General features: G+C 57.3%; 1 protein-coding gene across 1 annotated transcript; it reads right to left on the minus strand.

Annotated features, from left to right (window-relative positions):
• Positions 1–658: 658 nt before the first annotated feature.
• S1PR3 (sphingosine-1-phosphate receptor 3) lies at positions 659–12,761 on the minus strand. The gene is made up of 2 exons (XM_035029203.1): positions 12,588–12,761; positions 659–5,384 (listed from the first exon to the last, which is right to left on the minus strand). The coding sequence occupies exon 2, from the start codon at positions 5,244–5,246 to the stop codon at positions 4,116–4,118; it is 1,131 nt and encodes a 376-aa protein (XP_034885094.1). The 5' UTR covers positions 5,247–5,384; positions 12,588–12,761; the 3' UTR covers positions 659–4,115.
• Positions 12,762–15,523: the final 2,762 nt, after the last annotated feature.

Raw genomic sequence — 15,523 nt, forward strand, 5'->3', positions numbered from 1 at the left:
CGGACAGGCTGGGGGCCCCGGGGGGGCAGGACACCCTCACATGCAGTGGCTGGTGTCAGCAGGGACACTGGGGGCTGGCGGTGCCCCCTCAGGCCTCCTCCTGCCTCCCCCATGCCCTGAATGAAGGAGACCCTTGAGCTCCTCCTGGAGGGCTGGGAGGACCATTCTCATGGACCAAAGTGCCAGATTACGTTGCAGCTCACCTTGCAATGCTGTAGGTAGAGATCAGTGTGTAAGGGGAGCACGTGTGGTCCTGCGTGTCACAGCCAAGGAGCTCACACTCACCTGGGATCTTTCTCCCACCACCAAATTTTCTGTCCAACCGAATCAAGCAGCAATCAACACAGCGGAAATAAATGGGCATATCCATCTTTGAACACTGAATTACCTTTTTCTGTAATGACTGTCGGTGGCAAGTGGAATGTTCTCTATTCATTTGCCTTTTGAATAAAATTTGTTCCAGAATAAATATTGTAAAAAATTAAGTATGTGAATGTTTCTTTGCATTCAGAATTAAACAAGAATTAAACATCTGAGGTGAAAATCCAAGGATTCGGAGAGAACGCCATGTAAATTTCATGTGTAATAATGAGATATTTATTACTTTTTAAAAAGCATTTGGATAGCAAATTATATATATTGATAAATATTATCCGAGAGCTCTGTGTTTTGTTTTCCACTAAGTTTTGTGGAACGAACGAGGGTTGCCGTGAGGGTCTCTGTCTGGGTGTGTCGCCAGTTCGCCATTCTCTGCTTTGATGCCTCAACGGCGTTTGGATTCTGGGCAGTGGAGTTACCAAACCAATCTGGAGCTTTCTGAGCTCTGTTCCGGGAAAGCTGGGAGCGCCTGAGCGGCGTGGGGGACACGGGAGGCCCCAGCACGGCAGGGAGGGGAGCGGCCCCCGTGCCTCCCTTGCCCTCAGTGCACCCCCTCCCTCCTAGGAAGTGACGTGGCTTCGGGTCCGAGCCCTGCGCGCCGGCAGCCGCAGAGCACAGACCCCTGCGCGGCGTCCCCCGGGGTCACCCCGTTGGGGCCATGCCACACGTCTCCTTCTCACTGGTTATCAGAAAACGTGCCTTCATTTTCGGGATAGTGGTGTGTGCATTTCTGACTATGTAGCAAACCCTTTGATATTTTGACTTAGACACTAACAACATTCGGGTGTTGAGGTTTTGTCCTCGTGGATACAATTTCAAAGCATGGACTTGGTAATTCAATTAGACGTTTTCTATAAAATGCACCGAGTTACATGTGTGCGAAAGGCTCTTCACCAGCGCGGAATAACCTCCGGTCAGCCGTTCAGACGACTGTCAGTGTAACTCTGGGAGCAATAAAGGATTGTGTGAAAAGCCTCTCACTTGGGTGCTGGATCTTGTGTTGCCTCACGAGGGAGGGGGGCGTTTGGACCCTTCCCATGGAGAGCAGGTACTCTGATACCCCCAGACCTGTTGCACCGCCGTCGCCTGCCGAGCCTCGCCCTTCTGCCGAGGGTGGGGGGTCAGAGTGACGGCCTGGCCGCAGCCTTCCTGGCGGGCTTCGCGGTCGCGTCTGCCTGGTCGCGTCGGGCAGAGTGCGGGGCGGTGGCTGCAGGCTGCGGTCCTCGGCTGTGCCGCGAGATCTCTCCGTGAGCATCAGCCCTGGGCTAGTTATGCCCAATGCAGGCCTCATGCAGCGCGGACACGCACACGCACACACGTGCACACACACATGGACACACCTGCACACACACACAGACTAGAAGTTGCCCTCTGTCGACGAGGATGCTGGGCAGCAGGCCGGTTCTGACCTCTTCCCTCCTGTTGCAAATGGAGCAGAACCAAACGGCCCGTCTCTTTCAGCCAGGACGCATCATTTTCTCCCTGTTGAAGGGTTCAACCGCCTCAAAATGGCCCGGCCTACCGAAACCTGGCCACCGAAGCTTCCCTGGACACCAGCTATGCCTGGGGGACGTGCAGCGGGGACGGTCGTGGGCTTCCGAGAGTGGCTTCCGTCCTGGGCCGCCACCCTGCACACCACCAGGGGCTCTGGTGCAAACAATCCCCCACACCGACCCCCAGCGACAGGTTTATAAGCAGGCTTTTGGTTTTATTTTGTTAACAAACACACACGGGGCAGGGAAAGGTTACTGACCGAGTGGTATCTAATGCACGAGTCCTCTGTGGCCTGGAAACTCCTACACGCCCCCAACCACCTGCTGAGGATACCGCACACAGCGGAATTAGGGCTGATCATCTTCTGCATCTCTCAAACGAACACAATTACTCTTTTGGCATATTTCTCACTCAGACTGCTTGAAAGTTCTGCGTTCTTGCAACGGGAAGCTGGGTTATGGGGCAAGTGTCACTAACACTAACACCAGAGACCCAGGGCCCCCGGCGCCCCTCAGGGCCAGTGCGGAGGGATCCTGCGGCCACTTTGCTCACTACGTGAGCACGCGCTGCCCAAGGTCGTGGCTCCGAAACACTGCCTCCCTTTCTCCAGGCTTTACTCTCCAGACACGCTACTGGAGTAGAAAATAAGCTCTTTTCAGTGATGGGAGGAAGCCGACGCCAAGCGTCTGCTGACAAACAGGACTTCTCTCACCAATAACAAAAGTGAGGGAAGTCTTTGGTGGGTATGTGGAGACCCCCCAGGACCCACAGGAATGTTCCTCCGTCAGGGGGACGTGCATGCAGGAGCCAACTTCTCGAGAGAGAGCTAACATATCGAGCCGTCTCTTGAGTCTTGACTCAGCTGAAACATCCAGCAAATCAGAAAACCTCAGGGGCTCTGATGTGGGCTTGCCCAAGTAGGAGTCCTTCTGAAGGTTGCTCTGTTTTGCTTCTACCAAGTACCGAGCACGTCAACTCTGTGGTTATGAGATCTCTACAGACGTGTGCACGTTCTCCTCGTCGGTCTGTCCTGCAGGTGGAATCCTTGGGGAAGGCGTGCACCGAAACGCCTTCTAAGTAACTCCCTACCAACGGGGACGCATGGCCAACCTATACTGAAAAGGGGGGTTACGGCATCATTATATTTCCTTGAAGAATGCGCAAACCGCCGGATCCCAGACGCGCTCCTGACACAGCACGGTCAGGGTCAGCTTTGCGGGGGCGGGGGCTGCCGACCGCCCCAGCTTCTCCACGGGGACAGCATGGGGTCACTGACTCGGTGCTTCTCTGATCAAAGTGAATCAGACTCCACACAGGATCAAGTAAACCTCTCCTAATTCAGGACAAACTTTCCATCACGTTAAAGAGACTGCAGCCTCCAGCTTCCGGCTAGGGTGTCTGTCCTCTGCTCATATGGGTTATTTTCCTGGTTGGCCTAGGGACAGCCTCCTGAAGGACCCTGGCTGGCTTTTCTGGGATCTGTAGGAACGGGGCTTTGGATGTGTGTAAGACTCCACAGGGACACAGGACAGAGGAGAAGCAGGGACGCCGCTCCCAAAGCTCTCCGGTTCTCCGCCCTCTCTGGGTCAGCCCCACACACCTGAGCCCCACCTGGGAGCAGCGCTTTCTGGGAATTCAGGCAAAGCCTGCTGAACACGAGACTTCATGTCAGTTGAGGAGACTGGGACTGGAGTGTGTACCTGGTTTCTAGCCACGTCCTTACACCTGGTGGTTCAAGCAGGACACTGCACCACGTACCCCCACTGGAGCCATGTATGGATGGCAGACATTGGAAACCAAGTGCTCCGTAGCCCAGACGTGACGAATACACCAGCATCCACGCTGTGCACAATGTAGTGTGAAGTTCCCAAACATCACTGTGGCGTCTGGGGAAGCACGCCGTACGTTGCGTGGCCCACCACCACCTCCCCTCTGCAGGCACCACGGAGAGTGGCCGCTGGGACTTGGGGGAAGGCAGATCACGTCAGCAGCCGGGGACGTTCGGAAGACTCAGGAGCCGAAGCGGACAAGGCACGCTGTCTACCGCGGAATAAGCTGGCGAGTCCTCGGGTCCCCCCCTTAGTGACCGTCCATGCTACGCAGGCTATTGGCAAATAGGTTTCCCGAGCCCCAGCTCTGGAACTCCCGGGTTGAGGCATGCAATAAATAAGACCGTGGCTGTGAGCAGAGCACCCCTTGTCCCGCGGATGTGTAAGGATCCCCGTTCCTGGAGGCCGCTGCTCTCACTTACGGAGGGTCCCATTCTGCACCGTTTTGTTCCAGTCGGTCACGCAGGATGAGGCGGCTCTCTGCAGAGAGTCCTCCTTGCTCTTTGGCGAGGGGCTACTGTTGTTGCTACCGCTGGACTTGCTTCTGCTGGGATCGAGAGCAGGCTGGGCAGGCGAGGAGCGGGCGCCCCAGCCCCGGACCAGGCAGGTGCAGACCAGCCGGAAGAAGGCCCGCCGCATCTCCTTGCTGGCCAGCGTGTAGATGACGGGGTTCATGGCCGAGTTCAGCACGGCCAGCACGATGAACCACTGGGCCTTGAACAGGATGGCACACTGCTTCACCCTGCAGGCCACGTCGACGAGGAAGAGAATGAAGAGCGGGGACCAGCAGGCGATGAACACGCTCACCACGATGACCACGGTCCGCAGCAGGGCCATGGAGCGCTCCGAGTTGTGCGGGCTGGCCACCCTGCGGCTGCTGGACTTCACCAGGAAGTAGATGCGTGCGTACAAGACCACGATGGTGGCCAGGATGGCCGTGAAGATGCTGATGCAGAAGGCGATGTACTTCTTGGAGTAGAGGGGCAGGATGGTGGAGCAGTCGGGGAGGTCGTGCAGGCAGTTCCAGCCCAGGATGGGCAAGGCGCCCAGCGAGAAGGCGATGAGCCAGCACATCCCGATCAGAAGGAAGACACGGTGCTTCTTGTTGGCGTCGTACGGCCTCATTTTGATCATAGTCAAGTGCCGCTCGATCGCGATGGCCAGCAAGCTGCAGGTGGACGCCCCGAGGGCCACGAACATGCTGCCTTCCCGCAGGAACCAGACCGTTGGAGACAGGCTCAGCGTCCTCTTGCCTGACATCAGAATGTTGACCTTGTAGGCGATGCCGGCCAGCAGGTCACAGAGAGCCAGGTTGCCGATGAAGAAGTACATGCGATTGTGGAATTTATTGTTCTTCCAGATGGCGATGAGAACCATGAGGTTCTCCAGCACGATGAGGCTGCAGATGATCAGGAACAGCACGGTGGTGAGCATGCTGCCCTCGGGGGCCTCCTTCAGCCTGCCCTCCAGCTTGCCCACATAGCTGTAGTGCTCGTACAGGGTCTGGTTCCCGGGCTTGGGGCGCGGCATCAGGACCGTGGCCATGGCTCAGGCGCACAGAGGCTCAGCTCCGGATCCCACCAGAGGGCGCCCTGGGCATGTCCATCTCGGGAGAACAGGCTCCGGCTCAGGCTTCAGGGGTGGCCCGGGCCGGATCCCAGCCAGGGCGTGCACAGCAGGAGCCTGCAAAGAGAAAAGAGGGGTGCCCAGCGATGAAGGTGATCAGGGACCACCCAGGGGCAGCGGCCACAGCAGAGTTGGAGGAAGGCACCCGAACTCCGCAAGTGTGCAAACGGCTGGTCACGCAGGGGCCCAGAGCTCCCCGGGGGCTGAGGCGGCCACGGGAAGCCACTTGGTGTCTGCAGCCCCCGGGAGGGAGATCAGTGCGTGAGTGCCACGGTCGTTCACTCATGTAACAACGACACACAGACCGAATAAACATCCATCGGGGAATCCCAAGGCACTCGTGAGTGCTAACTGTGCATCCTTGATCCACCACACTGGAGTTGCCAAACCATGATTCCCCGTGACCAGGAGACAGACAGGATCATCCCAGGACAATGCAATAGGATGGAACCGGAATGACGCCTCCAGGAAGCCCCCCTGGTGAGCCTGAAGCCACGTGGTGAAGCACCTGCAGCCCTGACAGCATCCCTGGGACCAGGGCTGGGGACAGAGTCGGGTCCCGACGGCCCCCAGGAGAGGCCAGAGACAGGGCCACGCGGCCACAGAAGGAAGGGCAGTGTGAGGCAGAGCAGAACCCAAACCCGTACCTCCACAGGGGTGATGGGAGGAAGGGCAGGGATGAGCACTCGGGCTCTGGACATGGCTGAAAACTCAGAGTTCAGATCAAACTGTCTGAACCCCCAAAACTGAAGCCGTGCAAACGAACAGAAAGAAACGACCCACCTGGGGGTCTAGGGACACAGTGAAGGTGGGAAGCCAAGGGCCAGGCCCTCGAAGGCCTTGGATTTAATCTCCCCTCCCCTCCAGATACTTCCCACCCCCACCTGGGGCCGTGCTCATCACCTCGTGTGAGGTCACAGCTGGACGTGGCGTTCAGTGGACCCACTGATTTTAAATTAGAAATATATGCTTCAATATCTGCTACAATCAAATGAGATTAGCTTAAAACAGCCCTCTGAGTGTCCAGTGATGAGTATTTTTTTACTTTTACAACGTTTAAGCCATAGCCCTAAGTTGGGTTCAGAGACAGACAGCTCCCCAAATGATATGGGCTCTGCATTTTGGGGTGTGGTGGGATCTTGCTAGGTACCAAGAAGGCCCAAGAGGGTCTCAGTCCTGGAAGGACTCAGGGGCACAGCGTGGGTGGCTGCTCTCGGACGAGAAGGAGAGAAACTCCGTGGGTCCCCCACTCCCTCTAGGTCACTGTTTCCCGGCCCTGCGGGCACTGGTGGGGCCTGGGAGGCTGTCAGATCCCCCCCTCCATCAGGGGGCTCGGTTCTCTGAGGTCAGAAAGAGCCGCTCTGTTCCTTTGCTGCAGAGACTTCTCCCAATGTGCCGGAGCTTGCATGCGCGGCTGTTCCAGAAACCCCGTGGGCCCTGGCCTCCGGGGGCCGCCTGCGCGCTGCACGCAGGTCAGTAGATGCCCCTGGAGACGCACGGGTCGGCTCGGTGGGCCGCTGTCCCGCCGGCCCCTGCTGCCGTTCCTGCGCCTTTCTCTAACTCCGGCCTGTCCTTCACGCCCTGATTCAAATTCCTCCTGCTCTGCAACATTCTAGAGTCAGCCCAGCCCCTCCAGGCCTCCCTGAGCCCACTCGCCACTTTTTACAACAAATCGCAGGCTGTCGTTTCAGGAGTGTAAATAATGCCGCGGCTGACCACCTCTGAGCCTGCGGCCTGCGGGGGCCCGCTTCACACTCACACCGCATCGGGGGCACCGCGCCCGTCCGCTCACGGGTGCCCCACGAACGCCCTGCTCTTCCCTGCTGCTTGTCAGCTGAGTCTTTATCTGTGAGCCCCGAATGGAGCCGCCACGGCCTCACTCTGCCGTCCGGGCCCCGGGCACAGCCCAGAGCACAGCCAGCCCCACCGAGAGCGGAGGGAGCAGCGGCCGGGGAACGGCTACTTCCCTGCCGGCGCTGGGTCCACGCCGCAGACCCGAGGCCTCCACACGCCCCACGCCAGGCAGCCCGGTGCCACGCGCCGGCGGCCACTCTGTCAACTAGTCCTGTTCCCCCCCACCAGGGGCTCCCGTCCCAGCAACGACGACACGCATGTGGTGAGCATGACTTGCGATCATGAGTGAGTGAGCACCCACACGGTCTGAATTGCAGAAACACGCGTGTTACCTGAAAGGGCGAGGAATGTGAATTGTTCGTGAATTCGCTCCAAGCAGCCACATCCGAAAGGTTTGGAAACCACAGTACAACTTCGGCTTGTCGGCTGTGCCTGTTTCCCCAGGATAACTCCCCGCCACGTACATCCCTCCCTCTGCACGCACCCCACCCCCGCGCTGGGGCCATGAGCAAGGACAGGGACGCGTGTGCCCATAAACCCGCTGGACCTGGACCGCCTGGACGTAAAGAGCAAGGACAGACAAGTGAAGGACTTTTCTTCGCGGCACAGGCAGGGCTTTGAAAGAACTGAGCAGGGCAGGAAAACAAGCAAACAATGAAGGCGATACCCAGCAGCAGAACCAGCACAATGAAAATAGTGTAAGATGCGCCGGAGAGCCACCCAAACCATGCATTTTGAGGGTGAATGTATTTTTCCTACTAACGCTTGATTTATCATTTCCCTTGATTAAATATTCATCACTCAAAGAGCACATTTTTTCCAGAACATCTCTTGCTAAATGCTACTCTCCGCATTTTTCGTAACTGGAAGACATCTGGCTCTTTTAGAATCTAAGAGCTTATTTTCTTTGGATTACCAACATTAGAACGTAGACTCCACCCCAAGAGTTACGTGCTGGGCCAAAGGCCAGGTTGATTTTGGATGTGTCTGAGTGCTGTTACTTGTGGTCAAAAGCATCAAGGAGTTCTGCCCCCACCTCTCAGGGGCGCAGCAGGACCTGAATATGCGGAAAGAACACTCTGCCCCTCCGCCCCCCAGCTCGGAGCGGCCAGCCCGGCTTGGGACCAGGTGGGGCATCAGCTCTCGGCCACATCCATCCTGAGGAGTGCTGGGCACTGTGAGCACAGCTCCTGGGAGGCCAGCCTGTTCCACCCGTCCCAGCCACCACCGACCGCCAAAGGGACCGCTGGCTGGCTTCTCACCCCCTCGAGGGCAGGAGCCTGTTTCCGACCTTCACGTAAGTGGGGCCCCATAGCCTACAAACGTGCCTGGCGTCTTTCTGCCGACGTGATGCTCACCCGAGTCCTAGGTGGAGGTGCATTCGGATGCTGGTAATTCCTGCTCCCGTCTGTGGACACGGGGTTTCGACAGGTCGCTGTCCTAACAAGCGCTGCGGGGCCTGGGTGGGGGCATCCTCGTGAGCTTGTGTCTGTGGATCCATGGGCTGCCTTGGGTTTCTGAGCGTCGTGCTACTGTCTAGGAGGGGCTTTGGTGCAGAGGGTCCCCGCAGAGACTAACGGCACTCGGCTAGCTGGAGAAGTCCCCATGGGGGCAAGACGTACACATTACAAATGCTCACGTTTTTCTTTATTTTAAAAGTTAAGCATCGGGGGCCTGTCAGGGACCACCATCTGACTTTTTGTTCTAAGAGTCTGATCACTGCTTGATTTCCCCCGAACAAGTCAGAAATAGAGGCCAGTGCTGAGGACGGTAGTCTTGTACGTCTCAGAGCGCCGGGCCTGAGCCAGAAGCTGCTGCGTGGGACGGGCACTGGGAGAAGCACCTTCTAGAAGGCGTCCCCGCCGTGGTCACCCAGGTTAGACCGCGTCGCACCGGTGAGGCTGCCGTCCCTCCGTTCCAGGGAGGCGCGTCCGCGGGGAGGGGCGGCCCGGGCGGCCGATGGGTTCCAGATGTGCTCTCTGCACTAGTAACTTACTTTCTCTACACATGCCAACTTGAAAAATAAACAAACTATGAAAAGAAGGAAAAGAAAAAAGTAAAGGGAAATATTTCCACAAAGTCTGGGGTCTCTCTCCCTCTCGGTCACAGCGAACGAGAAAAGCACGAGAGGACAGTGAGGAATTTCTCCCGATCAGACACAGGGTGCTGTTTGTGAAAGGCACGTTTTCCCAGGGAAACCAACGAGTCCATCCTCCAAACTGAACCGAAACACCAAGCATTTGCCAACCAGCAAAATTTCCTGGAAAGCAGTCTTTTGTTGTTGTTTACAAGAATTTAGGAAAGAAAGGCCGCGCTGGCCATGTCGCCCCAGGAAATTCCTTTGCTAATGAATATTTCCCCTTGCCCCATATTTCTGAGCAACCCAGCGGGGCTTTCAGAGGTTGCTTCCAGCAAGAGGCCTCGCACACTCGGCCCCGCATGCCTGCACTCTGCTGGGAGCCTAGGCCCGGAGCCCCCGGTGAGGTCACTGGGATGAGCGGGCTCCCCGCTCCCCGGCGGCTTTCCCGCACGGGACTCTCTCGGGCAGGGAAGGTGCGGGTGTTAACACAGATCGGGTGCAGTCCCGCGAGTGCATGGACGTGGGGTGGCCAGCAGGAGCCCAGGCACAAGCCCCAGGGGCTGCCTCCGTGCTCGCTCGCCTGGGTGCCCGGGCTTGTCCATTGTAAGGCAACCAATCTTGACACAAGAGGCCTTACCCTCTGCTCTTCAACCAGACTTTTCAGACTCTCCCTTCTCTGCCTGTTCTTAGTAACGGGATTGGACTCCTGCCCAGATTGCCGTGGGATGAACGAAGGTGTGTGGGAACGAGCTCCTCCGCAGCTAAGGGCCTATGCAAATAAGAGACATCTGGCCCAAGAAGTCCTAACTGTGGGGTCCCTCCCGCCGGTTCCTGGAGCCACGGTGACACGGCCCACAATGTCCCTTGCAGGCACCCCGTCTGTCCCCATGGCGGCATCTGCCTTTTGAGTGTACACAGAGGGAAGCTGAGGCAGCGCTGGGCTGGATGGCTGGGTCATCTGATTCCCACGCGCCACAGCAGGGGCTCACTCTTCTAGAGCGTCCGCCCCCCGCCCCGCCATGGTCTTCACCTGGACGGCGGTGACAGGAGTGTCACCAGCAGGCTCGCCAAGTGCTGGATGCTGACACGTGCAGAAACCTGACGCTGGGGACGTGAAGCAGCATCTGCAAGGCCCAGGAGCCCCAGCGACCGGCTCAGGCCTCGCTCCAGCGCACGGGGCTCACCGGGCTGGCCTGCCGCCGGGCCTCCTACAGACGCAGCCACAGCGATAGGAGGAAAACGACACAGAACAGAGGCTGACCATGCCCGGCACGGTCACACCGTCACCGGAGCGCCGGAGTCTCGGCACTGGATGGAGTTTGCCGAGCACGTCCTGTTACCTCGGAAAGCTCCTGGAACGTCTCCTCAGGCAGTTCATTAATTCAGCAGAAAATGGGTGCAAAGGAATCATAAGAAGTGGCTGCAGACTGATAAGGCAGGAATGAGGACGCCACGTGGGGGGAACAGAAAGGCCCCGGGAAGCACAGCGCAGTGGTTCCAACTACCAGCGCAGGCGGCCCTCGGCCCGGCCGGCGGTGTCAGCGCCCGGCTCCAGCGCCGAGTCCTGCAGAAGGAGAGGGGGCTTCACAGTAGGGCAAGCCCCAGATCTGCAAGATGACGGCATGCCCCGATTCTCATTTTTCCATCACAGAAACACATGCACACACTGTAGGTATCGAAGTGTGTGTAGGAGGAGGGAAAAGACACCGCAGGAAATTACATCAGTAATTTCCAGAGAAAGGAGGAAATCAGCCCCTGCATTTTGAGAACATTGTTAGGCCAACGTGTGAGGCTCCTTCTTCAGGAGATGCCAGTTTCTACCATCCACACGCGGTAGAAAATTAGGAGAGCCACGCACTTTACGAAATTCAGAAACCTAAAGAGGAAAGCAGCATCTACGAAGGTGAGGCTGGGGGAGAATCCATCCCAGCCGCATCTTCACAGGAGGCTCCTGAGGGCTGATGTGCAGTCTCTCGTGTCAGTTGACGGAACAAGCAGACCGGCAGGATATGAAGGTTGCTGACTGAGAAAACCCACTGGGTGGTCCTCCTATGGCCACAGAATTAGTCATTCTGGATGGAACTCTGCATCAGTTCCCTGAGAACTCCTCCAGAGCCAGACACTTGCACGACTCCTTGAGGACAACATGCCCGCCACCACCCCAGCCACAGGCAGGGCCGTCCGCCGTGTCCATCACGCACCCGCAGGACCTAATCCTGCCCGGTACTTCTAGGAACTGTTTTTCTTAACCACGCCTGCAAGAATGCCACTACATTGAGTGTTTGCAACTTCTGACCAAGAATGTTGCAAAGATGAATGAGGAAGGTGTGTGTCTACAGCGAGTGTCTGCAGCCTCTGGCCTCCAGACTTTAGAAAGATGCCTCATTCTGGAAGTCGTCAGGGCTCCAGGGGGGGTGGGTACCGTGGGCAGGGTGGACCCTCCACTTTTGAAATTATCCTCCAGGAGAGCCCCGTGTTCGTGCCACTCGCCTTGCTTTATCTTCCTAACAAAATGTGTTCCCTTTAAACCCCCAACAAGTTCCTCTCTTACATCTAAATATAAAAACCCACAAAGAAATATGTCACCGGGAGTGGCCAGCACCAGAAGAGAGAGAAAGAGAGAGACACAGACTGTGTGGAGCCGGGGTGGTTAGAAACAGCAAAGCTAGTAGCATCGGGCCAAAGAAGGACATGTCCCGTCCCTTCTCCAGGCTTTATCCAGCTGTGAATGCAGCACGTGGGAACCTCACGATTGCAAAAGTAGGGGCTTTATCTTCCAGCCCTGATTCTGACAGTCCTGACTGCCTACTTCAAGAAACAGAAGAAAACAGTGGAATTTTGTGGCGAATATCATTTAAAAGAACGGTTTTCTCAGGAGAACGACGACAACCACACACTCCCAGAGCCCCCAGGTCCTCATCCTGGGAGGGTGAGGCTGCCTAACTTTTCAGTTATTCCAGGAAAAGGACAGAGGGGACTTCTCTGGGAAGAGCCACTTATGTCTCCTTCAGGTCATGAAGGTGCAGCTCAGTCTGGACCTTCCCACTGTAGTTAAAAAGGAACCATTCCCTCTGCCCTGGCTCTGGCTGGTCAATGGCTCTCATCACTAGAGTGGAAAAAAGAACCATTCCCTCTCCCCCGCTGGGGCCATCACCGGAATGGATGGCCTGGATGAGGGGCTGATGGGGACGTGGTGTCTCCTTGGGCCAGGTACAGTCACGCCAGGGATAGGCTGGAATTTGGTGAGAAAAGTGGGCCCAGCGGCCCCCACCCCACCTACCCAGGCTGGGCGCCCGGGACTCGCAACCCCTGCCCCACCGACTCACCTCTGTCTGGAAAGGGCACTTGGGCCACCCGCATCCTGGGGACCCTTCCTCCGCTCAGGGGGCGGGGACCGGGGCACAGGGAGAGTCTTGGGGCTGGAGAGGGGGGCAGTCGGTCCCGGCCGGGGCTGTCGCTCGGGCTCCTCCTGGCGCCGCGCTCCCGTCGCGTGTCCCCAGGACCGGCTGGCTCAGCCTCTGCGCGCGCAAGCCGGAGCGCAAACTTTTCCAGAGGCCCTTAGGGGCGGGGCGGCGCTCCGCCCCACCGCCCCCAGCTCCCCGCCCTCCCGGCGCCCCCTCCCTACTTCCTCCGCGCTCCCGAACGCCCACCTCCCTAATCGCTCAAGTCCCCTACCCCATCTCCACCTCCCCGACCCTCCTCCCCGCGGCCCCTCTCACCTCCCGCGTCTCCTCCTCATCTCCCCGTCTCTCCGCGCCCCCCCATCTCCCCGCCCCAGGTCCCACCTCCTCGTTCCTCGGCCCTCCCTCTCCCTTCCCCTGCGCTCGCCCCCCTCACCATTCCTACTCCGCTTCCCGCCCCATCCAGTCCCCCGCCTCAGTGCCCTACTCCTCTTCCCGGCCCATCAGTCCCCCGGCCTCAGCTGCTCCCAAGCCCCTGCCCCAGGCCGGCATTCTGACCCTGCGCCCTTGGGCGAGCTCCTAGCAAGGGTTTGGGCTGATGATGATGATGATATCATCATCATCATCATCATCCTTACTGTGGAAGTGATCTTGATAATTTCCTTTTCAAATTGCCTTTCCACTGGTTCTGGGTTAGCATGCTTGGGCGCTGGCTGTGGCCCCAGGCCCACCCCACACAGGGCTGCCCAGCTCCTGGACCTGTGGGCCCATCTCTGGGGCTGCTGTCCCCACAGAGATGGACCCTCTTGCATGGATGCATAAAATAGCCCTGACAAAGTGCTTCCAAAGAAGAATACCCACGGAGGTGACTAGACTACAGAATTTTCCACTGGAGAAAGAAAGTAAAGGCCAGGTGAATGCACACAGCAACCAACCCTAGAAACTTTGGGGGCATGGTGGGGAGAGGGAGGAAGAAGAAAAAGAGAGGCAGGAGGGAACCCCTGGCCTGTTACCCACAGCAAGGGTGCACCTCCCTGGGCAGACAGAATAGGGGTGCAGGGGTACCAGGAGCCAGGTGGGAGGATGTGGGGGAAGGGTCTCCCTCAGGTACCTGCCCCAGATCTGGAGTCCTCCTGCTTCCAAAGAAGGAAGCCTGTCCCACCTTCCCCTAGAGCTGGGAGCAAATGCTTATTTAGGGGGAGTTTGAGCCCTGATGGGCGCCTGGCATATTTTGCACTTTGTTGCTCTTGTGTTTTCCCCGTAGAGAAACTGGAGCCCTGGAGAACATGGGGCGGGGGCGCCACAGGGCTCTGGCCTGCCCTTGGGGCTCAGAGCAGGCTGCCCCTGCCCTGTCCTTGCTGCCACTTAATCCAGTGGGCCATATCTGCTGTAAGTTCCATCGACACGGTGGCCTTCCAAATGGACTCAGCATGTCTTGTGCAAGCTCTGGGGAGCCACTTCTGTCCCAAATTGTAAGTGGGATCGACCGCGCCTCCTCCAGCTTCAAGCCAAACAAAGGAGAAGAGAAACCTGCTGCTTTGGCCACCTGCCAGAGCCAGGGGACAGTACAGCGTCCTGACCTCCATGTCTCCACCCGACCAGTCAGTTGGTTCATCAGCAATTCTTTAAACTAGTTGCTTTGCACTGTATGAAATCACTGGTTATTGGCTGAAGTTCGCCATGATTGCACCCCGTCTCCATTCACTGGGCAGGTTCTGAAATCCAGACTGAACAGGACAACCTGAGGTCTGGGGATGCCTCCAAAACCAGCCTCAGAACGGGACTCCCGAAGCCTGAAAAACAATGGGGCTTTTTATTGCAGGCGCCCCAAGGGAGACACGAGGATCTGACATAGAGGCATTCCGAAAAATCCTTTTTCAAAAATACTCCTTTCCCCCAAAGATTCCCCTCCTGATTGCTCTCCCCACACACACCTCTCTCACTGAAGCGGTGCCCCACCTGCTCCTCCCTCCCTGGGCTATCAGGATCAGACACTGGACCCTGACTGGGGGGCCCTCTGGGCCCCCACACAGCCCTGAGAGACCATATTCTCTCTCTACTTCTCTCCAGAAAACCAGGCCTCCCTAAGGGTCTGCTGGATAAGTCTCCCACTCTGCCTCCCTAATTAACGAGGGAAAGCTCTTTACAGGGAATGCCAGCTCATAAATGTAGAAGGAATGGGGGAATTTGGAGCTCTGCATTCTGGATTCCTCAGTGAAATTACCGAGTGGAACAACGAGGCAGTGTGAAAGCATGTCAATCACACAGTGCTACCTGGGAAAGAAAAAACACGCTCCACTTACATCGGAGACATCTGTCAGCGCCTTCACGGGGATTCAAACTCAGCATCACCCGTGTGGGGCCAGCCTGACATCAGGGGATGCAAAATCCAGCACACGAAACCACCGTTGCTGTGTTCTTGCAGTAAATACTTCCCTTGAGTCAAAGGCCAAGCCTGTAGCCTTCACTTCCAGGTTACAAGAAAAAGAAGGGATAGAGCATCTGGTAAAGGACACCGGGAGAAAGGACCAGACAGGTGCAGAGAGCCAAGCATTCGACATCCCTCAAACACGTCAATGTCAGGAGAAGGGTGGGATTGGTCCTAGGATAAAAACAGCCAAGAGAAGCACCGTTTCTAACAACCAGCATGGGCCTGATCGACACCTGGCAGCAAGAGAGATTGGGAGGACATCTCGGGATGGACGGAGTGTTGAATGATGTCACTGACTCATTGGTAGCATGAATTGAGTGTGATAATAGCTCGATGCTCATCTGGAAGAATGGCCTTATTTCTAGGAGACCAATATCTTGGTGTCTAAAACTTGTTTTCAGATGACTCAGCAAAAACAATATGGCACGTG

This window comes from Mirounga leonina, unplaced genomic scaffold, assembly GCF_011800145.1.
Source record: "Mirounga leonina isolate KUSES-001 unplaced genomic scaffold, KU_Mleo_1.0 Mir_224, whole genome shotgun sequence".
Classification (NCBI taxonomy): Eukaryota; Metazoa; Chordata; class Mammalia; order Carnivora; family Phocidae; genus Mirounga; species Mirounga leonina.